The 25,604-nt window shown below is 41.4% G+C and overlaps 1 protein-coding gene across 9 annotated transcripts in view; it reads left to right on the top strand.

Annotated features, from left to right (window-relative positions):
- Positions 1 to 25,604, top strand: part of adgrb3 (adhesion G protein-coupled receptor B3) — a 133,514-nt gene that overhangs the window by 86,321 nt on the left and 21,589 nt on the right. For 6 of the 9 annotated variants that reach the window (XM_085183246.1, XM_085183245.1, XM_085183243.1 and 3 more), the window contains 14 exons: positions 6,694 to 6,820; positions 7,778 to 7,881; positions 8,026 to 8,128; positions 16,600 to 16,750; positions 18,297 to 18,366; positions 18,770 to 18,836; positions 20,132 to 20,235; positions 20,566 to 20,664; positions 20,894 to 21,065; positions 21,321 to 21,416; positions 22,194 to 22,233; positions 23,763 to 24,439; positions 24,570 to 24,605; positions 25,413 to 25,517. In XM_085183246.1, coding sequence (XP_085039372.1) covers positions 6,694 to 6,820; positions 7,778 to 7,881; positions 8,026 to 8,128; positions 16,600 to 16,750; positions 18,297 to 18,366; positions 18,770 to 18,836; positions 20,132 to 20,235; positions 20,566 to 20,664; positions 20,894 to 21,065; positions 21,321 to 21,416; positions 22,194 to 22,233; positions 23,763 to 24,439; positions 24,570 to 24,605; positions 25,413 to 25,517 — 1,951 coding nt within the window. The remainder of the gene's footprint in view (positions 1 to 6,693; positions 6,821 to 7,777; positions 7,882 to 8,025; positions 8,129 to 16,599; positions 16,751 to 18,296; positions 18,367 to 18,769; positions 18,837 to 20,131; positions 20,236 to 20,565; positions 20,665 to 20,893; positions 21,066 to 21,320; positions 21,417 to 22,193; positions 22,234 to 23,762; positions 24,440 to 24,569; positions 24,606 to 25,412; positions 25,518 to 25,604) is intronic. The other 3 variants (XM_085183240.1, XM_085183244.1, XM_085183242.1) reach the window with 3 other exon arrangements.

Here is a 25,604-nt window from a genome sequence, read left to right as displayed (position 1 = left end):
CAACGGAAAGCGCTTTCGAGTCTCGTCTTTAGCTTTTACTGAAAATTATGCACCTCATTAGTTGTATCTGGCATTTCTTAGTGCTGCACAATTCTTAGCAAGAATTTACCGAGAGCACTCCACTTCCTGAGAAATTAAACCTTTTTAATCATTTAGATGTTAACGTGTGAAAGCAGCTGTCACTGCTTCGAGTTCTACAAACATCTGGAGAAGCTGAATTTGAGCCAAAAAGGCTGCACCCTACACTCTCCAACTGGTCCAAATCCTATGAATCAAGAGAAACCTCTGCAACAGCAACATTTGCTTTCCATTTGGACATAAAAAAAACCCAGCAGCTTCTTGGCGGTGTGTCTAAGTGTTGAATCAAAATGTATCTACTACAGCAACAAAGAAGATGCCGCCATCCACAGGTTTGTCTGTGTGGTTCAGTGGTAGCCGTTTACTCCATGAGCTGGGTGGAAGCTGGGACGGAGTTTATGCAACCATGCCTAACCTAGTTTTTGAATATAACATTAAATCTGTGACAAGTCAAACAGTAACATTACTGCTAATGGAGAATTTACATTTACTAATAAATTTGATAAGCATTCCTTTCATTTTAGTTGCCTGGATTCATGTGAATAATGCTGTATCTGTTCACTTCAGTCATGTCCACGGTCAACTCTACCTGCAGCATAATGCCATGTAAAACTCAAAATCACGTCTCACTTTATCTTTCAGCTAATGCGGTATTTGATTTTAGGTTTTGGGGTTTTTTGGGGGGGTAGTTTTTTTTGTTGTTGTTGTTTTGAAGAACTCTCCAATGGTTTCCCCTGTTTGACGTCAATCTTATTTGGCATTTTCATATCTGAGATCAGCAGCTGTCAAGCTTTTTCACAGCATAGGACCACAAAGAGACACATTCGCTCCATAGACTCGCACTTCATCAGATTTAGTCTCAGGGACCCATGTGGAAAGATTTACGTCAATTTTCGAGGGCTGCTTTTGAGTGGAAACTGTTGACAGTGCAGATGTAGAGACAATAATGGTGAAAGCGCCTTCATGTCTGGTGGCTGAAATCAAAAGGATGGCACCAGGCAAGAAGTGACAGTATGAGTGATGTTTAATAATTGTAATTGTAAGCTTTAGTCAGGCAAGGGCTGATAGTGGACTGATAACGACTCTTAACTATGAATTAGTTCACAATAAAAGGTATTTTTGCATTTGTGCATGGGCCAGAGGTTGGGGTAATGCACATGTACACACAGTGAAGTATGGCATGCAATACTAATGCACCAGCCCCTTGTAGGTGATAATTCTCTGATACTTTATGCATGCAGGAATTCTATCTGACTCCATTATTATTTAACTTAGATAATAGATGTATTTTTATATTCGTATAGATGACCATAGAAAACTTGTGTACTTTCAATTATGGCTGTCTGAACTTACAGTTCGCAACACAATTTTAATTTACCAGTCACATAAAGTTTAAATATTGGTATTTAATACCAAACATTGGACAATAGATGCAGTGCAGTACAGTGCAGACAGTAGTGGATGCACTAAAGGTCAACTAAACTGAGGATAACAGGCAGGCCATTAAGCCAAGCTCAGCCGGATATGCTGGTAGATCACCTGATAACAGCTCATCTCAGTTCAAATGATACCCTTTTAGGCATCCAATTGGCAAATCTCATAGGGAGTATTATTTATGTTGCTTTGGGCTGCATAGAGTTGCTGCGTCTTCAAACCACTTTGTACCACCACCCCTCCACCTTCATGCTGTCTCTGACTTAATCAGTTTTCTGTCTGTCACTCATGCATGCTGTTTTGTACTGAGTGCTTTCCATCAATCCATGCACTTTTTTAACCACGTATTCAGTTTAGGACCACAGGGATGTCTGGAGCCTATCCTAGCAGGCAAATGACAAAAGGTGGGGTAGACCCTGGACAGGTTGTGACTCCCAGAAGAACCAGACTGACAAATAAAAATGTTTGCTAATGAAAAAAAAAATCTCTCTGTTACTACAGTGACCCTAATGAACTGTAGTGATGCCTGTTCCTTGGTGTATTTTATTAAACAGATACACGATACATCTTTCATTTGTATGCACCTGTAGGGCTAGTCACACCCTCACTAATAAATACAGATGTCACGTTATCTTGTTTGTCTGCCTCGTTTTGAAGGGTCTTGTCCCACTCAGGGAATGTTAGGGATTAATCAGATTTCCCTGATACACAAGAATATGCGCTCATTTTTCTTTTCTCTTCACTCAGTTAACACACACAATGTGGCCCACAGGCTGATATAAATTGCCCATCATCAAGAGATCCAAGATGGATGGGATCATTTCCCAGCATTGCCCCCTCCCTCCTCTGCCTGCCATTGTGTGTCAGTCTTTCAAGACTTTATAAAATTGCCTTAAGTGCATAGCCTAAGGCACGCTTTAAGCTCCCATCTCGGTGTCTGTCTAATCTAATGTGGGCATGCAAGGAATTTAAAGGTTTTTGCATCCCTAGAGAAACATACGGTGAGCCCTGCTTATGTGCAGTGTGACAAGTGAGGTTAAACAACTGCAGCTATGGTCATGTAGCGTGTACAGCAGTGCCACCATGTTGGCTTAAAAATAATGATACAGATTTACTGTTTGACTTATGCTGTAAGTATAATGGCTAAGCATGTGGGTAAGGTGTACATTTAGTAACAGGATGTGTAGAGGGGCTCAGTCTTTCAAAGTTAAGTTGTGGTTAAGCAAGACTCAAAGGTTTAAATACTGAATGTGCTTAAAACTTTGTGAGCTTTCTATGTAACTCTTGCTGTCACTTATCTTGCGGCTTGACACCAAACTGCGTAAAAACCGGAGCCCCATCAAGTTCTGTCAGAAATTTTAAGTCCTGTAAGTTTTGATGTAAAGTTGTCAATAGATCACCGCGTGGATATAAAGTGGTCAGCAGTTGGTGTGTGATGAATGTCATGTCATCAGTCTTACTGTGGTCAAGAATGTCACTTTCTCTTGGGGATGTTTTATATTCTTGGGCCACCGAGCCCCAATAAGGTCAGGCAACACATCAAACGTGGCATACATAAATCCCCAGGCAGGGATTGTTCTCCTGTCAGCTTCCCCCCCCCCCCCCCCCCCCCCGGCACAGAGGATAAGCAAACATCTAACAAGTCAAAAGTTAGAAACAGATCATGCCAAGGATTGAGTTTTCACCAGGGGAGAGATGGATTCATCCCAAAGTTACAAAGCATCACACATTGTGTCAGTCTGTCACGTCAAAAGAAAGCCTGCATTGGAAAGTAGATTTGTATTGGATCGTGACAATCAGTTTGAGTATGTAATAGCACCCTACTTGTTACCTTATGGTACCTCATCACTCTCCTACAGGAATTACCCAAAGTGCTGAAAAGTGTGCACTATTGTTACAAAATATGTGCACAGCAGTTTTGTCACATTAAAAGATTATTTTCTAACCTTTACTCTGCAGCTGTGCAAACATGTACTGACTACAGTGTTGTGAAGAAGTGTTTGCCTTTCCTGATTTCTTAGTTTTGCATATTTGTCACACTTACATGTTTATCTTGTAATATTAGATAAAGAGTAAATACAAAGTTTTTAAAACATGATGTCATGTATTAAGGGGGGAAAAGCTATTTGAACCTACCTGGCGCTGTTAAAAAACAACAATTGCCACATCTCTTCAACCCCACTCCCTTTGTTAAATCATTAATTTAATGGAATTTACCACCATTTTTGGAAAGCTGAGTTCAATTTCAGCAGCCACACCCAGACCTGCTGAATCAAGAAGTCACTTTAGAACCTCTCTGACAAAGTGAAGTAGGTTAAAAGATCTCAAAAAGCAACACATCATGCCATGAGCTAAAGAAGCTTAAGAACAAATAAGAAAAAAAGTCACATCAACCTTGGAAGGGTTCCTAAGGCGTTGGGACTTCACCAAACGATGTTGAGAGTCATTTTCCACAAAAAGAGAGAACTAGGAACAGTGTTGAGGCTTCCGAGGAGTGTTCGGACTATCAAAATCACTCCAAGAGTGCATCTATGACTCATACACGAGGTCCAAAACAACACAGAAAAGCATCTAAAGAACTGCAGGCCTCACTTGCCTCGATTAAGGTCAGTGTTTATGATTCAAAAATAAAGAGACTGGGCAAAGGTGGCATCCACAAGAGAGCTCCAAGGAGAAAACCACTGCTGACGATCCCCAAAACTTCTGGAGAAATAATCTGTGGATTGACAAGACAACAGTCAAGTATGGTGATGGTGGTAATGTGGTATGTGATGGTAATGTGATGGTCTGAGGCTGCTTTGTTGTGTCAGGACATGAATGACTTGTTGTAATTGATGGATCGATGAATTCTGCTCTCTACTAGAAATCCTGAAGGAAAATGCCCAGCCACAAGTTTGTTCCCTGAAACCCTGAAACACTTGGATTATAGAGCATGATAATGATCTGAATATCAAATGCTTGATTGCAATTGTTGCTGCCAAGGGTGGCATAACTAGATATTAGATTTACGAGGTAATTACATTTTCGCACAGGGCCAGTTTGGTTTGAATAGCATTTTTTCCCCCCTTAATAAATAAAATTATCATTGAAAACTGCATTTTGTTCTTGCTTAAGTTACCTTTGTCTAATGTTAAAATTTGTTTGATGATCTTAAACATTTAAGTGTGACAAATAAGCAAAAAGAAAGACGTGGTGATATTGCATGCAGTTTCTCACTGGGTTCATATAGCTGTAAATATATTTGCGCTTGCTTAAACCAACATTAATCTTAATGTTGAAACTGGAACATCTGGAGAGCCACACACCTGTACAGACAAAAAAAAAAATGATGGAAAGTCCAACATGCAATTTCAACACTGAACTACTTCTGCAATCATCAGCAGTGCGGTATCATAAAATCCTTCTCAGCTATCATATGACTCCTAAACTTGCTCTATGTTGCCATATTTCACCCACAGGTGCTTCTTTGGCCACTTTGGTGACTTGTAGACATGTTGTTTATATGCTTCAAACGTTCATTTTGCACCAGTTTTGAAGAAATTAATGTTTCTAATATGACCAATTCGTAGAGGTTCTGCTGTATGTATAAATACATATAGTTTAATTTATTTATAAACTGTGATTCAAATTTATAACTAAACTTTTTTAAGAACTGCTGATGCTAGCTTAATGAGTGGGTCATTCGCTTTTTTCTCTTTTATCCTTTCTTTCCTGTTTTTTCTTTTTCTTTTGGTTTTTGTCTTAATTGGTTTATGTTTTTTGTTTTAGCATGCAGTCTGCTGAAAAGCACATATCGGTTGTGTACACAGAATGGTCACAGCCCAGTTAAGAAGGGAAGCAAAAGGGGGAGGATGTCCGTTTATCGTTTCATTGCTGTGCACACACAAACAACCCACAGTGTCGGTTGGCCCTGGCTGGAAATTTGCAACTGGCTCCATGGTCTCTTCCAGGAATAATAAATATTTCTGCCACATTGATCAAATGACAAAGCAGGATTAGCTCGCACAGCAGCCACTGCCCGCTTAAACAAATCAAAAGCCAGTACGTCTTATATTGTCTTGAATCAATAGTATGCATCTTTTCCCCTTTTTTTCTTCTTCTTGGCTTTATAAAATTAGTAGTAGGGTGAGCAGAGCGCCTTGCAGGACAACAGGTGTTTGCTAGTGACGGCACGAAGCTAAAAGTCAGGTTGGGTGTTGCGGCAAAGGCTGTGTTCAGAATAAAGCCTCGGTGATATTTAATCAGCAAGGATGGTATTTCTGAAGGCACAAAATGAGTCGGGGGTGAATGACAAATGGAAGAGAGACGCTCCTTTCATTTCACCTACTAGTGGTGTGAAGTGGGGACTGGCTGCAACCATTTGCGCTGCCTCCGCGGGGTGGTATTAGTTCTGCGGTGTTTTTTTAGGGGAGCGCTTCACGCCGGGGAGCGACAACTTTCGTGTAAAATGACTTTCAGGAATGACCCAAAAGCATCCTTTATTCCCGTCATATCACTAGACTCGAAGCCGAATAAACAAACCTTGCGACGGCGTGCGTTTATTTTTTCACTGCATCTGCCTCCCCCCCTCACACCAGCAGAGAGGAACAGAGTATCAATCTGATGCTGTCCACCGTTTCCAGGGTGAAAATCCCCCTAAGGAAGCATTCAAAAGCTGCTAATTAAAACAGCTGAGGGGGGGGGAAATCAGCCGAAAGTGGGGGGGGTAAAAAAAAGGACAGGATAACCGGGGGGGGGGAAGAGGATTATAGTCGTTTGGAAAAGATCTCTAGAAGAATATAAAGCACGCAGAGAGGCAAACAGGTAAATATAAAGGCTTTTAACTTGTGCGTGAAGAGGAAATAACGCTGTTTTCTGTATCACTCGACTCGTTGGTATTTATCTGCGTATAGCGAATCAATCAGCACCGGTCTGCTTGGACAGCTCCGTGCGTCCTCCCCCTCCTCCGTCTCTGCCTCTCTATCTGCTCCAGCTGAAATGCTGCTCGTAGCCACACCAGAGCCGTGTCGATTAGTCTGTTCGCTTTTTTTCTTCTTCTTTCTCTCTATGAAACAATCTCTCCAGCTCTCGAGTCATATTAGTAATAATTAAATAAAAACGCCGAAGCGATGTCGAGAAGTCCTGTGAAGTCGTGTCACCGCTGGAATTAAACCTCTAATTGCCTCTGCCTCCTCCTTGCAGGAACGATTCTTGGGGAGCCTGGTCCACAAAAGGATGTAAAACGGTGCTTACAGATGCATCCCATACAAAATGCTTATGTGATCGTGTATCTACCTTCGCCATTTTGGCTCAGCAACCAAGAGAAATAGTAAGTAGGCTATTGATTTGCTATTCGATGTGGGTTTCATGAGCTCATGTAAAGGAGAAAGGCTCCCTGTTCGTGTGTGTATGTGTCTGTGTGTGTGGTGAGAATGAAAATTGAATCTTCATGTGTGCTAATCCTGTTAAATAGTAATACAGTGGTAAAGGGGAGATTGTGGGGGGGGGAGTATTTTCTAGTTTGGGCATAGACTTAGATTGTGTATGGGCATGCAGAGGGGGAGGGTGTGTGTGTGCTGGTGCTTGTCTTTAAGTGTCTCCTCATCAATCACGTTAGGGAAGAGATAAAGATAAAGTTTACCTTTTTTGGTGTTGTTTTCTTCACTGACCTGTCCACAAAAAAAGCTGACAAATTCTTGCAGGTGAGATCTTTAAATTGTGTTTTGAGCACAATTGTGTGTTGCAATTAGACTGGGGTAAACAAAGCAGGAGCCTGTAATTTCCTGAAAAGATAAAGTAATTAAGTCTGAGAACATGCACTGTGGCCTTCCTCTCTGTCAGGCCTAAATCATACATCATCATTTTTCTTGCAGCAAAGTACTTATTTTGTCTAGCTTTGATTTACTGAATATGGTTTATAATATGGGAAAGTGTATGTGAAGGAAGCCTCGGCGGCTGGCCCGTGATTGGCCGGCCTCCTTGACTTCCAAGTGTGACTCAAAAAACACAGCGTAAAACAAAAACATTGGTTATAATTACTTCCACTGTTTATTCTCCTGCAACATGATCTCCTGGAAAGTTTTATGCATGTATCTAAACAAGCTTCAAGCCCACACATGCAACTAAAACCTCAAAGTAAATTAAGTCTCACTGTGGACTATTCATATTGGTGGTGGTGGTTGTTTTGATTGCTTCCCTCTCTGGCCAATAATAAAGATTTACTGTCTTGCATGAACCACATCCAACCTCCCACTGACTGGTTCGTCTTGCTCTGTCATCCCTACAGACCATGGAGTACTCAGGGGTCCCATCTGTGACATTGATAGTTGGCTGTGGCTTGTCTTGCCTCGCCTTGATCACATTGGCAGTGATCTACGCAGTACTATGGAGGTAACTGCAACGCTTTAAGTGCATACATTTCAACCAAACAATAATAACAATTCTCAGTTGTTATGTGATGTTTCATAATCTGGTAAAAGTTCTGGTAAAACTTAAAGTCTGGTTAATTCTCTTCCCTTGGGGTTTTTTTTTTAGATATATTCGCTCTGAGCGATCCATCATCCTGCTCAACTTCTGCTTATCTATAGTCTGCTCAAACATATTGATCCTTGTTGGGCAAACACAGACCCACAATGTGGTAAGTGCAATTTAAGGATTTATTGGGCACAGATTCCAAAGTGTGGAGGTGCATGGGTTAGAAAGATCCAAATGACACCACGCTCTCACCTACACCAGCTTTAACACAGCTCAGCCTTCTTAATTTTCATTCTGGCATTTCTTTGAGCTCAACAGGTAATAGTTTACCATGCAGAATTATGCAGAGCTGTGCATATTATCATGCAGAATGTAATGAAGTATTGAAGATGAAAAGATATGCTACAAATGCTCCATCATATTCACCTGTTCCCAGTCAGCTGGAGAAGTGTTAGTCAAATTTGCTCATCTTTAAGGCAGAGATTTGAATCAATAATCAGTCCCATTCTTCATCTGCTAACTCTTATCTTCAAAATAGCACCTTTTGAACTCCAGATTTCTTTAAAGAATATCTTTTTTAAAGAATCTAGTAGTTAGCATTTTGCTGTGTTGAAGTAAATTACTCGTTTTCTTTTAGGTCTCACAGAAGCCTTTTATATTCATTCCAAATGGAAAATAATGTGTGTCTAATGCCTCCTTAAGATGCAGACCTACTCTGCCTTGGCTTAGAACCATACATATTACTCTGGTGAAACTTGAGACAAGCCCCAATCTGTTGGCACTGAAACTACAGTGATATTCAGACACAGTTAAAAGTGCAAAGCAATAAAAGAATTAACATAAAAGACTGTCGGGACCTTCTATATATTATAGAGTTCCTTAAAAAGTCAAGATAGGTTGGCAGCAAGTAGTGTAAGAGCAGAAAGGCAGACATTTTGCACACCAGCACACATGGTGCATGGGTCAAACGCAGGAAATTAGCATTCTGTCCTGCTAAGACTGAATGTGGATTTGGCATTGCTGCAGTGACTCAAAAGCATCGCGGAGAGATAGCAAATCATTTTTTTTCTTCAGATATCAACAAGAGCTGAATTTCTGATCAAGTCACGGCAGGATTCGAAAACCCAGCTGCTGCTGGAGAAGCGCTTCCAGTAAAATGCGTCGTTTCCTTCCTCCTGCTTTGTCACTGGCCAGCGAACAAGTAGCTAATGTAAAAGATTGTTTGGCAAAAAAGTAGTTAGGATTTACAAGCTGCCCACACAGATGCCCTTCTCGGTCATTTGGCAGCACTACAGTGTGACACATTGTCTGATTACAGGCATTTTATTGTGTAACCACTTCTCGGTATATCTTTACCTTTTGCGAGACACACACGGCTTTTTGTCCCTCGTCTCATTATTCCTCACTGTTTCTTGTATTCGCTTCCATTTTGGGTTTTTTGTTTGTTTGTTTGTTTTGTTTCTTCAGCTCATTAACAAGGCACATCTGGGTATTCTCATATTGCAGCAGTCAAAGATTTTAGAATCTAAATCACAGAAAAAAATCATTTTAAAATGCTTGTAAAAATGAAAAAAAATGTGTCAAAGGAAAGGAGTTAGGGGGTCTTTTGTCATTAGAAGTATTGCTGGTGCTGTATAACATGAGTACTGACTTGCCACTCTTACCTTTTAGTACTTTAGGACCAGATGGGCCAACTAGTGGTTCTTACTACTCATAAATCAAAATACTCCTTGTTAATTTTCCTGAGTTCATTGAAAATGGAAGCATGGACAACAAATGAATAAGGAAATTCACCTAATAAGAATCAACAGGATAAATTATGGACAAAAATGTGATAGTTGTTAGCGTCGTGACGCGAACCCGAGCTGGTTCATTACAAACAGTCTCGTAAAATAACAAAAACAGCATTTGCACATAACAAGTTCATCTGTTTCCCTGCTGGCCCTCGCATCTCTGGCACACTGTAGTAGCCAAGACACTGAATCCACAAAGCTTCAGGGCATTTTTTAAAGCTGAGCTGATTTGAAGCCCTGTCAGATTTAATCAGGGCTTCAGCCATCTCCTGTCTTGATTGTAAGGACCACCACTTAACATGGAATACTCACTCAGCTTGCCTCTAATAGGATGTCTGTCTGTGAAATCTGTAAAGAGATTAGGTGTTTTCCTCCCCGAAAATCCACTGACATACTGAAGATGTAATTTCAGCATCTGTTAGACTGACTCAACAAGCTACCTTGTCAGACTCACGGGGATCAAAATAAGCAGTGCTGACAGATTTGTTTGGAACGGACCAACATTGTTATTAACACTGAACTTTGAAGCTACACAAATCTGGATCATGGTTGTTGGTGTACTATTGAACCCACAGAATTGTAACCTGACTTAGAAATTCCTCTTAGTTTCACTGAAATTTTCAGCAGCTTTAAACTTATTGTTTTGTCTGGTTCAGTTTTTATGATCTATTTTCTCCATTAGTAAACAGGTGTTTTTGTATAAAGCAGAAGCAAGTGGCTGCTGAGCTAAACTATAGAATCTGCTTTCAGTAAATGACTAGAAAAACCACTCAAAGATTCATTACTTGCAGATTTTGCCTCATTCTTACATTAGCAGATTTAGAATTTTGAGCCAAGTGGCCAGAAACAAGCACACTATTATCAAACTGCTGTTGTGGCTTCTGTGCATAAACAAAAAACTAATTAAGTTATTGCCGTCATTGTTTTTGTCTGGTCTTCATGAGCAAGAGAATCAGGGAAAAAATCCAAGGTTAAATTATCTTTACTTCTAAAGCAAGCACACAAAAAGCACAAATGTGCTTATTTACCATGGCCTTGAGAACCAAAACTAGATTTAATTGGACACCTCAAAACTCAGCTAGCCAAGTACTGTCGTCAAGAGTAGTAAAATGTATTTATTCAAGTGTAGCTGTGCTGTAGATAAAACTTCCCAAACAATGTAATTATTACTAGTGTCCCTTTGCTCTGTATTGAACACTCTGTTGTAACAATATTTGAGAAAATGCTCATCTGTTTGATCAGACACTCTGTAGAAGCCGGTGTTTGAGTGATAGGCCACCAAGAGGAGAAAACAGTCCCTGTGTGGGTTTAATTGCCATGCTGCCTGACACAGCCTCACTTGTTTTTCCTCCATCTCCTGTAAGAAGTGCACATAATTGGCTCCACTGTTTGTGGATTCCGAGTTGCTCATCATCTAATAGAAATCATCTTTTTGCTATGGAGGTGTCCTCTGGGAGCAGGAAGACAGTGAATCACCTTTGCCTGTGTATGCTTTTCCTTTGTCCTCTGTTTCTGTTTATCCTGGTTTATAGAAAGACAAACAAAGACGAGCAGGAGCTGTTGGCTTTGCCTGGGAAGATGCAATTAGAGAGTCTTGGAGCTAGAGAGGCCGTTCCACTAAAATGCTCTTACTATGAAATACATAAGGCAGATGGGGTCAAGGTGTCATAAGTCTGCTGAAATGAGAAACAGTTTATAGCTTTATCTTCATTTTAAACCTCCTGATGTTACAAGTTATCACAAGTGAATTGCTGGCAGTCACTCCCTTTGTGACATTACAGTGTTTATACACTTTGATCTGCGACAGCATTGCAGATGCTTGCCTGGCTTATTTGATGTTTGCTTTGAGAGGGGATTTTTTTCTAAACTCCTACTGCCTGTTCCCACTGTCACAGGCAAGTCAGAGGCATTTCAGCAGAGTTAGGGAGGTTTTCCTTACATATAGATATCGGATAGGTGACAGATTTTGATATGAAATGGCCATTGCATGTCCTCTGAAAGTTTCAGGTGGATTGTAAAGATGGTTGTCATGATGAAGAGCCAGACAGAGATTTTTTGATTTTTTTAATGGTGGTTATAGTCCTTTATTGATGCTGCTTAGCAACAGCAGCAACTTAGTTGGGCTCCACACTGAATTAGTGCTCTGTGATTTAGGGTTAAAGTCAACCCTCCATGAAGTGATTCACTCATCACCCACTGGTCATTAGTAGCCATTTGAGGCTCACAGTCCTTATGTCACCCTGCTTTTGTATATTGCTCACCTTGCAATGTGCCAGTCGACTTATTCTTCGCACCCATTGATTGTTACTTACCTCAGAGTTGAAGTTACTGTAACTTGGTTCATGGTCACTTTGCATCAATAGCAATTATTTCTTTTCATGTCTTCAATTTGCTGAGTTTTATTGCAATCCACATTTGGTTTTTGCCATATTATTGCTTGTCTCTTAATGCGTGTACAGCCCTTTGAGAAATGTTTACACCACTTAAAAGGAATACAGTTAAAGATGGTCATCTACCTTGATGCTTCCTTTAAAGTGTTGATCAAGCATTAGTTAATGTTACCAATGCACTTATGTGAGTCTGCATGCATGAAAGCATTGAATGTTGATGATTCTTCTTCAGCATTTGATGATGAAGGCCTCACAAGCCACAATCTCTGATTTGTGGTCCGTCACGCAGCGACAAGTGTCAGGCGTCAGTCTGTAGCTTCATGTGACCGGATTCCTGTGAAAATGACTTGTAGGCTTGTGCTCCTTCACCTGAGACATAAACATATGTTTAGGGTTCAGGACTGGAAATTGCCACAATGACTGTCCCCTGTTAATACAAAGCCTAAGTCGCCGCTGTTACCAGGCAACATTACATGATCCTGAATACAGATCATAAAAGTCAGTGTGACATCATCAGTGCTGCATAGCAACAGTAACCAGGAGATTCAAAGCCGATGACAGTCGGTAGTCTTAAAGGCACTCTGAGGATACCTTTGTGGCTGATTTCATGTTGTCAGCACCTCATCATAAACAGCATCGCTGAGAAAGCAGCACTTTGTTTTGAATCTATCTTTGTGTTGTGTGAACTGACGCCAACACTGACGCCAACAGGAGCGTGACAGTGAGGTCAAGAATGGTGACAGGCACAGATTATCACTGTACTTTTACTCTTTCTGTGCAGCAACATGAAGGAGACCACCCCTCATCCATCCATTCTCTTCCATTTATCCTTATCAGGGTCACAGGGGGGCAGAAGCCTAACTCAGCTATCATAGGGCGAGAGGCAGAGTACATTTCAGATAAGTCACCATCACAGGACCAACTCATAGAGGCAGACAACCATTCAAACTCACATTATTCCTCATCCAAATGACCTTAAATTCAACACTGCACTTACTCGGATCCTCAGCAGTGCACATCAAGTTTGAAGTAGACAGGATAAACAGATAGATCCCTGAGATGTGCAGCATTATTTTGACAGAGTAGTTAAAAATAATGGGCTTTAGGAATTGGAAGAATCAAGCTTTTTTGCCATTTACTACTATTAAAACATGCATAATATATGCACTTAGTCATCATTTATTAAACATAATCAAGGGTCCACGCACCACATATTCAACATGCAATAACTGCATCACACAATAGCACATAGTTTCAGCAAACTACAGGCTTCATCTCCTTAGGATGAGGTGCACGGAAGTGGGATTTGGTTCATCCTCTTCAATCCAGTTCAAGGTTTCACTTTAACTAAATTGATGTCACACAGAGTAGAAAGTGACTAAATCAACATGCTGCTCATTCCTACATACTTGGCAGGAATCCTCTGATTATGTTGGAGAGAATAACTGGATGTACTGTTTAGAGCCTTGGGAGTGTTATATATTGAGATAAAGTAGGCAGAAGTAGAATTGTTATCGGGATGAGTTCACTTCAGGTTCATGTGAGGCACATCCACAGACCAGGAAGTAGAAGTAGCCATTTTCTGGCTGTAGTGGCAAAGTCAATACATTTTTTTCAGCGTTCCTCTGCGGTTCAACAACACTTTGCCACTACCACTTTTGTTGTTTGGAGTTTTTTAACGTCCTCCACCCAAGCACCCACTGTGTAACGCACTGGGGCGCTTGCTGCTTGATTCAGAAGGAGGGTGCTTCAGTCAAAATAACCACCAGCCTCCTCCTCCTACAGTGATTCAGCACAGTTGGGAAGATAAAAGCAATGTTATATAGTCCAGTTCAGATTGTTCTACAGCATTTTAAATAATGTTGTAGGTCTCTGCTGCGAAAACACAGTGAGTAATCTATTTCTTCAGGTTTCATTAAAATTTAGAGTTTTAACCTGACAGTGTATGACTTTGAGTATTCTCATAAAACCAGTTAATGAACCTATAAATAATGGAAATAACTAAATATTGAATATTAATTGGACACTGAAAACAATTTCATCAGCAACAGTAGTGTGAACAAGTAATAACATAATAGAAAGTTATGTATGAATAATATGTCACTGCTCTTTTTTACTTTGTGGCTTTGAAGGTAGAAGTGGCAGAGACCTTTTAGTCAGAGTTTAGGCTGGACACATTAATTCTTCAAATGTCCTGTCCTCATCTTAAACTGTCACTGCTGAACAGGCTTGAAGCATACCCCATCACCACCTACCCTTACCTCAGCGTCTATTAGCTCTGCGATGTTTTAATGTTGGTCCCTTCCTCGGTTCCTCTGTTTCCATGGATACCAACACAGTGTACTCAGCATCTCAGAGCATTTGCCTTTTTAAAGGGCAACGTGAACTCTGGGTTTCAGCCTCGTTTCTGTATGGCTGCCTTCCTTCAACTGATGCCATCGTAATATCCTCATAGTGTGGCTTCCTCTCTCTTCAAATGCACAGCTTTCATTTTGGAGGACTAATGAGGCTGGACGGCACAGGCATCCAAGTGAACCATGAAGCATAGTGGTTGCATATGACCCGTTTCCAGGAAACAAGGCAGGCTCTATTTTCAGCACCTTGGACAGCACATGAGCAACAGCAACGCTAGAATTAGCTTTGGGTGCAAGTCTACAAGCTGTCTAGCTACTGTATGGTTTCCCATTTCCCTTTTGTCTCCTTCACAAAATCAGCATGTGAAATTGCTGGTGGTTTTTTTTAGGTCATGTACTCCATCCAGTAATGATCACTGCCAGTAACAATCACAGTGCATGCTAACATGTGGATATAGGTTACTAAATTTCAAAAATCCATATTGAAAGGTCAGAATTTGTCAAAAGTGGGCTGACTCCCACATACATGCCTTTTCTTAATCTCAGTTTATCAAAGATTTATAGCGCAGCATGTTTGTGATTTCTAAAACGGCACCTGTAATTACCACACGAGCAGGTGGCAATGCGTCATGGGAGTGTCATGTGTTTTGATTGTTGTGGGTTTCTTTCTTCTTTCTTTTTTTCCCCCAATTGCTTCGATACTACCGTCTGCAGCATTAGCCACAAGTGTATTGAATCCACCTAAACCTCACAAAAACAAAGTAGTTTTCCTTCACCATTTATAGTAACATAAATACTATACGTGTTTATGGATTTTAAGGCTTTTAAAATTGCGGTTGTGTTGCTTTGTTTCCAGTTAGACTCTGCGGAAAAAGCAAAAGTTTCCAGAAATGATTGTCACACTTGCAGGTACATTTAGGCTGACATTTTAGCACTTAATGAAATGTGTAAATGAACACACTGCTGATTATTTAACAGTTGGAACCTGCCAAAACTGACTAATATTCTACTTCGGTGCTTTGGTTTATTTTGCTACATTAGCAGAGCATTATTTTACCAGCAGCTCTTTTTTGCAACCAGTAATGGAATTCCTTTAACTTCCTTAATCCACAGTGACTGGTGAATTAAAAAAAAATATCCAAAAGCATTTAAGTATCTAAGAAAATGACAAATACATACTGCACCTGAATGCATCCTACATAAATTTTCCGCTTGAATGGACATTTATGTAATTAATATCCCTCGTGGGTGTAGTTTAACAGAATTTCCCACTTCCCGGGAATAAGGTAATGCAGGATTATTGTCTCGCATAAACCCCGTGAGCACTACAGGGGATAGATAGATTTAGTGCGTCTTTCACAGTGGGGATGAAAAAGTGTATGGGAGATCTCACAGCATGGTGTGCACTCCCCCGGACGAGATGATGCACTTGCGTCTTTGTACAGTATTACTCAGTTTACCAAATCTTCACAGTGCAAACAATCTGAACAAAAAGAAAAAAAGCTTAATCTCTTCTCTCTCACAAATGTCAGCATGTAATGACAAGATTCTCAAGGATACTTCTTCATTTCTAATCCTCTTCTAAACGATCCCATTTGGAGCGTGGGACAAAGATGGACAAACTAATGAAGCTGAAAAGTGGCATCAATCCAATGTGCTGCCTCCGACACATGCGTTCTCTAATGTTTAAGCAGTGCTGTGGTTTTTGTTGCCCCTTCTGTCTGTGTAAAACAGTTGACCTTGGTTCACATGGCTCCAGGTTGGATCGTCTGCATACTAATGAGGTTTAGTGTGGAGGAATGCTACGCCGTGTTTTTTTGTGTTGGCTAGACTGGCTTTGATCTAAACTACTATCGCTGACTCTGTTGGTGCAAGGCAGACTTTCCCTGAGCTGCACAGGATACTAATGGATGGTCTGTGTTGTTCGTATGGCCAGAATGATTCAAGGAAATGAGGGATTATCAATAGAATTGATGCATCTCCGTAGGAAGCCCGTTGCTTCAAAGGAATCTATATTTATTAGCTGTTAGTAAACTGCATTTCTGTTAAATATGAAGCTCTGCCTCTGTCTGACACGTTTTGTTCTCCATCCAATAGAGCGTCTGCATCATGACAACAGCCTTCCTGCACTTCTTCTTCCTGGCGTCGTTCTGCTGGGTCCTAACAGAGGCCTGGCAGTCCTACATGGCAGTGACAGGAAAGGTTCGGACCAGGCTCATCCGTAAGCGCTTTCTTTGTCTGGGTTGGGGTAAGTAAAGCAGCATGTTTCTCTAACCCTCTCCGTTATCTCCCATCATCCCAGCAGCTGCCATTTTCTCACAATATCTCTGGCCGCGGTGTCTTTCCAAGTAACTGCACCGTCTTTTTCTATTCATCCTCTCCGTGGGGCTGCTAGATCCTCATCCTGTCAGGCGCTTTTGTTGTGATGCTTTTTCCAGTCAAGCTCTCTAAGGGCTGGGTAAATGGACCAGTCATGAGCAGTGTGGGGGGGAAGGACAGACTGGTGCGGCTCTTCAATTGCAGGTTACAATGACCTTATGTCTGATAAAGAGGGTCTGAGCCGGGCATTCACACTGCAGCAGAATACATTTCATCTGAAACCCTCGGATGTACAGTTTAGAAGGAGGAAATGTTTGCAGAGGCAAAATGCACTGAATGCAACCAGTACAGCGTATGTATCATCTTTCTTTACAGATTTTAATCATAAGCACCATACAAATATCAATAAATACACGCGGGCGATAGATCTGCATCAAAACCTACAAGATTTCCCTTCATTTGATAACTGCCAGTATCAATCCCTGTCCAAACAGCGTTTTCTTACAAAAATCTCTCCTAAAAAAAAATCAATTTGATTATGAAAGAGCCCACACTCATTCTTCTTGTTACCTAGCAACAAACAAGGCTCTCTTAGTCATTGCAGTGCCATGGCTTGTAAAAAAAATGGACAAAGCCTGTTCTGCAATCACACAGATTTCTAAAAAAGAACTAATATACATTTTGACAAATAAATGAGATTGTGTCGTCCGGCAGTGATGTTGCATTGCAGTACAGATTACTCTATTCGTTTACTCATGCCACAACAAGAACATAATTCTTTAATCCTCTACAGATTACGACCTTATTCAAACAAAACACTGATCTAAAAGAGACAAGCAGCACAGAGTGCCTGTGGTCTCTTAATTCACCTGTTTGAAGCGCAGTGTCTCCACCAGATTGTTGCCTGCACTGTGATTTACGACATGCTTGCGAACACCCGGCACTCTATACCTCTCCGGCACTGCAGAGAAGCACTGGATGGCAACGGGGTCTTCGGCTCGTGCCTCCAGGAAACTGATTACATCAATAGCACCTGCTTGCGCTGCTTGGAGAGGGATAGTGTTAATATTCCAAGTACATAGTAGCAAGAACCGAATCAATTACACCGATCTATAATGAGGAGACGTACAGCCAAATCCCTTCTTGTAAAAGGTGTGGAAGGTGGAGACGTGTTGTACAGTACAGTGATGAAATTTCTGGACATGATGCACTGCTGCCCTTTTGTCGAAGCCGCGCACAGTCTGTTCTTTTCTGCCACTTAAAGAAATAAATTGAATTGCCCATACTTGATCATATACTCTCAGATGTCTGTATAGTCTCATACTGTGGCTTCTAATGAAATCAATCGGGTTGCACTTTCCTTAATGACTGGAAGGCACAGTTGACTTCTTCTCCCTTGAAGTGGGTTTATGCTCTCAGCTCTAACAAGCTACTAGAACTGCTCAAATAACTATTGATTGTTTTCTCCTTTGAAGGATTACCAGCTTTAGTTGTTGCTGTTTCGATGGGATTTACCAAAACAAAGGGCTATGGGACACCCTTATAGTAAGTTTTTTTTCCTCTCTTTCTGTGTTTAGTATTCAGTGGGCACATTGTGGGTTCGTCTGTAAAATCTAAGGGTAATGATTGCACGCGTCTGCAGTGGCTTAGTTATCCTAAATGGTATCATAAACAAAGTCCCAAGAAGCCAATCAAATTTCAAAATAGCACAGCAAGACCCCAATTCCATGTGAGTTGTATCCCTGCTGGATACCAAATGCATAAACACTGCTTAAAATCTCTTTAGAATCTTATTACCCCGTGAAACTTTGGATATGGAGTTACAACATATGGCACTTCTCCCCTGACAATTGTGGAAAACACAACTGTATGCTGGTGTGCACCATTAACTTGGATGTTAATGCCTTAGTGGGAGTTAACTGTGTTTTTTCCTCTGCTTTTCCTGCAGCTGTTGGCTGTCTTTGGAGGGCGGGCTCCTGTACGCCTTTGTTGGACCTGCAGCTGCTGTTGTTCTGGTATGTCTCAGCCACCACTGTCTGTTTTTTGTTTTGTTGGGGTTTTTTTTTTTTTTGCTTTTCTGTATAATGTAATGTAAAGGAAATGTACATTAAAGGAAAAACAGCCAGCACTAGCTGCAACAAATTTTTCAATAAACATGACTTTGCAGTGCTTGTGAATCGTTCTGGTTGCACTCAAAGACCAGCACTCACACGAGCCACGCGATTCTAGCGGTGGTATGGTGTGAATATGGTACAACTGTGCTGTGCTGAAACCCAACACAAAAAATGATGCTTTGAAAATGTCTGACTTGAGGAACCAACTGTGGTTTCAAAGTCAAAGTAATGAGCGTCCCATCAGGCAATGTGCTCGAGTAACCCCCTTTCATTTACCATAATGGCCCTCCATGAAGCTGTGAGGTTATTAAGTATTTATGCATTAGATTTGTCCAAAATCTAATATACTGGGGTATTTTAATCATTTTGTATTTACATAGCTGTACAGAGAAAATTACACAAAGAATGTGATTATGCAAATCACTAAGTCTGTGTCAGAGGGACGGACGACTCGGAATGTGTAATAATATTGTTCACTGTCAAATTCCTGTTCTCTGCTGGGATTTGAAATAAAGCGATTTCAGATATATGTGTTTTTTAAGTGACTAAACCTCTTGTTTGAGCGCAAAGACTCGGAAGTCTCACCGCTCCGTGGTTATTATTTGCAGCGAATCTCAGAGGAACACAAGCTAATCTCTGCAAAAAAAAAAAAAAAAAAAAGGCAGAAACAACCATCTGCAGTGAGAATGCACGCCACACCGTGCTGCTGTTATCACTATATCGATAGTCAGATGTCTCACAGTAACAGAGCTTGTTGGATAAAAACTTCCCCGAATGTATTTGCATAAATACTTAATGAGTTCTTCTCACAGTTATGGGGGATTTTAAATAGACTACAGTGCACTGTTTTAAACAATGGTCCAGCCAGCTAGTGTAAAGCTCCCTCACTTCTCTGCTAATAATAGGAGAAGGTGCCTTTGAGGAGACGAGTGCTTCTTGTCAGGCAGATCCTTTCTTAAGGCTGTTGTGCCGGGGCTGAGTGTGCGGGGCATGTCTCTTCCATTGGCTGAAATGTCACAGAGAAGAGCAAATAATAGAAGCTACAGGTCAAAGTTAATGCAGACGGAAAATGACACTAACCATTGGCTACTTAAGGAGAATGTCATGCTGGGAAATTAAAAACATTGCTCTTAAAATCCTCTCGTTGTGGATGATTTATTGAAAACAAATATTCCTGTTCTTCTTTCTCCTGACAGGTCAACATGGTGATTGGCATTTTGGTGTTTAACAAACTAGTGTCCAGAGATGGTATACTGGACAAGAAGCTGAAGCACCGAGCAGGGTATGACAGCACATCCTTGTTAGTACCTGCTTTTTCTTTTCTTCTCTTAAAATCATGCAAAAATATACATACAGTGTGCTTTGAGTTGTTGTACATATGGAGATTTAGACCTCCTTTTTTCTGCCATTGAAAGGAAATTACAGGCATAAACATAAAGAGGTCAGATCTCTCTCGGGAACGACATGGTTTCGTATTTCTTTGGCAGAATCAGTCCAAGATGAAAAAACCACACACACACGCCCACACATTGGCTGCTTCTGCTGTAGATAATATGACGGTGGGAGATTTTAAAGTGGAGTTAGTGGCTCTCAGCGTTGTTTGTCATGATGTTGTCTCTATGTCCCACAGACAGATGAGTGAGCCGCATACAGGATTAACTCTCAAGTGTGCCAAATGTGGCGTTGTATCAACAACTGCTTTATCAGCAACTACAGCTAGCAATGCAATGTAAGTGCCTGTCAGTGTCTGTGAATCAATAAGGCGGTGCTGCGGGGAGTCTCTGTATGTACAGCATGTCCACCTCTGCAGTTCTGATCATCTCGCTGCCCACTGCAATGCAAATTTACGTTTCAGTGTTGAAACCGTTGAGATTTGAGATTTTAGTCAGCACTGTATATATCACCACCAGTTTGCCTGCCTTTATTTCTTCTACACGGTGCTCCTTCTTTTCTCTCAGGGCGTCCTTGTGGAGTTCCTGTGTCGTGCTGCCTCTGCTGGCTTTGACCTGGATGTCTGCGGTACTTGCCATAACGGACAAGCGCTCCATCCTCTTTCAGATCCTCTTCGCTGTCTTTGACTCGCTGCAGGGTTTTGTCATTGTGATGGTGCACTGTATCCTACGGAGAGAGGTAGGGGATGATTTCATTTCCTCCCCCTCTTCACCTGTGATCTCTTTTAACCGCCTGTATGTCAGCAGATTATGCTCCTGCAAATGCTATTAACTATTAATTGCTTTCGAATCCTAATCTCAGTAACAGCCTAAAGCAACAGTTCTTTCCCTGTAGGGTTTTGCATATTTAAAAAGAAATGTTTAAAGGATATCACAGACATAATAAGCTGTATTGTTAACATATTCCCTAACACTTATTCCCTCTTGTGCATAGGTCCAGGATGCTTTTAGATGTCGGCTCAGAAACTGCCAAGATCCAATCAGCGGTGATGCAACAGGAACTTTCCCTAATGGGCATGCTCAGATAATGGTAGGCACAGTTACCCCGCTGTTATCTGCAGCCGTTAGATCCTCTGTAATTTGAGCAATGTTCCCTGGTTATTTATAATACATGGGCACACCCCTTTGTTCTCTACTAACCTTAATTTGTCTGCCTCTTGTGTTACTTTTATTACTATCCTATTTTTTTTTTTAGGTTTCTATGACCTCTACACCATGAGGCATTGTTTTCTATAGGTTAATCATTTTGCATGGTGTGCTTTTATAAAGCTCAGATTATACGCGGTGAAGACACTTGGCCCCTTGATAAATGGTATTAGTTTCCTTTGGTCTTCTTAGCCCCTGAGCTCAGTCTTTTATTTCTATTTGATTGAACTTACTGGCCGTATTTGCCGTCCATCCCTCTCATTTCCTCTCACTGTGTAATAGAGGACTGTTCCCTCTATGACCTTTGACTGGGACGCCATTCTGTTCATCTAGCATGACGATGCCACCGGCACATTGAAGCAATGATCTGCCATTAGTATTGTAATACCATCCAGAGCGAAACAGTTTTCACAATAGCAGAATGGTGTCAGGCCCTCTCGTTCAATGCGATCATTAGCAGCGAGCACAAAATGCTCCCCAGCTGCTGCAGCCAATTTTCTTTTTTTTCAGCCACACACGTTTTGCTGAAATATTATTGGGATTCTTTTCATGTATCATAACAATAGAATAGTATTGATCTCACTTTTGTAGCTGGTTTCTTTTTTAAAATATGCTTTTTATTTTTAGAAATATTGAGCATTTCACTGTCCTTCACTTACAGACGGACTTTGAGAAGGATGTGGACATCGCCTGCCGATCAGGTAAAGAACGCACACTCTCTGATTAACTAGATTCCTCTTGGCTTGCATGTTAAAACAAAACAAAAAAAAAACCAAAGAGGTTAGACAGTAAAAAATAGCTCAGGTTATATAACAACCAACAATCCCCACAGGAGTTTTTTCACAGTTACAAAAACACTGACTTTAATCTGAGAACAAAACAATATAAAGAGAACTGTTGGAGTTTTCACTGTAATTTCCAGCGTCACTGTAATAGATAACTGCAGTAAATTGAAATAGCGGCAGCTTTCTTCATCTTTCGGCAGTTCCACTTGCAATTATGTCTTTTCATTAACGTTGTGATACCATCTAAGGATAGGTACGTAGGTCCTTTGTGTCTAATTTTGGGAGGATTTTCTTTCTAAGTTATCTCACTGGGGAGATACAATGTTTTCTGATTCCTCTGTCAAGCTCTTTTTTATTTTTTGGCCACAGTAGTTTTGTAATTTAATAAAACTGTGGAGAATAAAAGAGACTGTGCAAGTTATCTCGCGTTAGAAACATGCACAGACTTGAAACCTCTCCTTTATCCACTCCCTTCCACATCCTAAATGTGCAGGGAGCAACCAAGCTGGCCATTATTCAGAGCTCTCTGAAACGCCGCTTGTTAAGTAACAAAAAGGGGCTCCCTGGCTCTTCTGGCCTGCCCTACTTCATTCTGTGCTCGTCTAAAGCTAAAGTGGCCATACCTGATACAAAAAGGAAGAAAAGACAGGTGTCATTTATAAATTATGACCTGATATGGACCAAAGTGGAGCTGCAGTCTGAGAGAAATGCACTTAACAGACCACTCTGCGGGCTCACGGTGTTAAAGCTGGTTGTTTACAAGCTTGGGTTATTGTCAGCAGCAGAAGTAATATTCTGCAGCGTCACACTACAGAACACAGGGTAAACTTAGATCAAAGGACTTCTTCAGAGCGAATACCACACTGTTTTCCCCATGTCCACACTGAGCATTAAATTAGCCTCGAACAGAGAGGGGAGTATTGCGCTTGTTTGCTATTCTTGTAATGTCCTTGCAGGCCTTTTGTGAGCAGATAATATAATTCCTAGGCAAAGATTAAAATACACACAGGGGAGGATTCAGTGTTTCCTATGACCAGAAGGTATTTTGGAATAGATATCTGCTCCTTGGTTGAATATTTTGCACAGGACAAGTTCACCAGCAATTGCTAAGTTTGGATTAGGATGGGAAATGCTGTACTCTGAATGGCGGAGGGAATTTCAGGGATGGATGAAACTATATGAGCCCATTTACAGTAATATCCTCCAGAGACAGCAGTGTCTGCTTTTGTGTCCCTTTGTATTTGGGCGTGATGTCACACTCGGTGCATATTCACAGTTATTTATCCCGTACTTTATTCCCTCTGTACTGCATATTCCGCCGAGAGTTCTTTCGCACTGATTTGAATCCCCTTGTTCTTTCAGTCACATGCTGAAAAATATAAAGCAGAGTCTGACATCCATTACTGAGAAATTCCAACTAATCCTTGTATCACCCTGCCCCGCAGCACTCCACAAAGACATGGGCTCTTGTCGCGCCGCCACCATAACAGGCACCCTCTCCCGCATTTCCCTCAATGATGAGGAGGACGAGAAGGCCCCCGAGGGCCTCAACTACTCCACACTGCCTGGCAACATCATCTCCAAAGTGATTATCCAGCAGCCTTCCGCTCTGCACATGCCGATGGGAATGGGCGAGCTGAAAGAGCAGTGCATGGCGGACACCACCGCCGACATTCGCCGCACCGTTTACCTTTGCACCGACGACGCCCTGCGCCAGAGCGACCAAGACATGGGCATCCACGACAAGGAGGGCCATCCCATGCAGAGTCAGATGATGGAGACAGACTACATAGTCATGCCCCGTGCCTCCGCAGCCGTGTCGGGGTCGGGTAACGTGCCCACCCTCCTGAAAGATGACACCAAGATGAACATCACTATGGATACGCTGCCACACGAGAGGCTAATGCATTACAAGATGAGCCCTGACTTCAATATCAACCCGTCAGGCATGGACCACATGAATGTGAACCTGGAGCAGCAGTATCCGAGCGCTCCAGAGCAGATGCAAAACCTGCCCTTTGAACCTCGCACGGCTGTTAAGAACTTCCTCGCCGAAATGGAGGAATCCACGGGGCTTTCTAGGAGTGAGACAGGGTCAACAATATCTATGAGCTCTCTGGAGGTACATATGCTCATGTGGATGAAGCACAGAGGATTCAGTTGCACTTTAACACTTTTATGTTAAAATACACCAAACATCTGTATTGGGGCCCATGGCTGCTTCATAATACTTTCCGATTTTCTGTTTACAGAGAAGAAAGTCACGTTACTCCGATCTGGACTTTGAGGTATGTAAAACCATAATGTTTCCTTCCTTGGTACATGCATCTAGCTTTTTATGCAGAGAAAGGCCATTTTTGCAGTTGTGTTTGTCATTTGATTTACTAGTTCTTGTTGTGCCTCTTAAGCTTATTGGAGTTACACAGCCTTGACTCAGTGAGATTTATTGGCACGCTGTGTAGTTAAGGTAAAAGCAAGGCTGTCAACTGACAAACAGGGCAACAGTTCTCATCTACATTTTGTCCTCCTCCATCTCCTACATCCATTAGCTATATGTTGATTTCCAAAATGTATGCTTTTAAAGTCATTTGCACATTTCACATCTGATTTTTACCACTGGTTTCAGCAGTGATTTTATTGGCTTGCAAACACATAGTCAAACCCCCTTTGGCAGGTTATAGCATTTCCTTTGCAATGTTAAATCAGGCTTTGCTGCATATATATTGTAAACTCTGTCAAAATCAAGGAAACATGGCATCTAGTTTGGCTTTGGGTGTGTTTTCTTTTAGCTTGGGCTAAAATGGAAAATTAGTGCCAAGGTTTGATTACGAGGGTTTCCCTTACACCAACAAAACTACGAGTGAAGGTTATTCAGCGTTTCAGTGTCCTCTAACCCTAACTTTAATTACAGTGCTGTTTCCTTTATTTTGGCAGTCACTTGTGTATATGCAGTGACAGGTAGATTTGTTTCAAACCTGGCCTATAAGTAAACTACCATGACACTAACAAATTGAGCAGAGTTGGAGGGGGTGGGGAGGAAGATGCATTTCCATTATTGGCTGTCAATACCAAAAGAAAAACCCTTGCTATTGCAGAAAGTCATGCACACCAGGAAAAGACACATGGAGCTGTTCCAGGAACTGAATCAGAAATTTCAAACCCTGGACCGATTTCGAGACATACCAAATATGGGCAGCATGGTGAGTAACAGGAAACCAGGGGGGTGGCGGTCAGCCAGTGAAACAGAGCAACATCCAAATACTCTATTTAGATACCCGGTGCAGGAC

Source organism: Neolamprologus multifasciatus, chromosome 13 (genome assembly GCF_963576455.1).
Source record: "Neolamprologus multifasciatus chromosome 13, fNeoMul1.2, whole genome shotgun sequence".
NCBI classification, from domain to species: Eukaryota; Metazoa; Chordata; class Actinopteri; order Cichliformes; family Cichlidae; genus Neolamprologus; species Neolamprologus multifasciatus.
The sequence above is the reverse complement of the archived record's forward strand: the minus strand, read 5'-3'. Positions and strand labels throughout refer to the sequence as shown.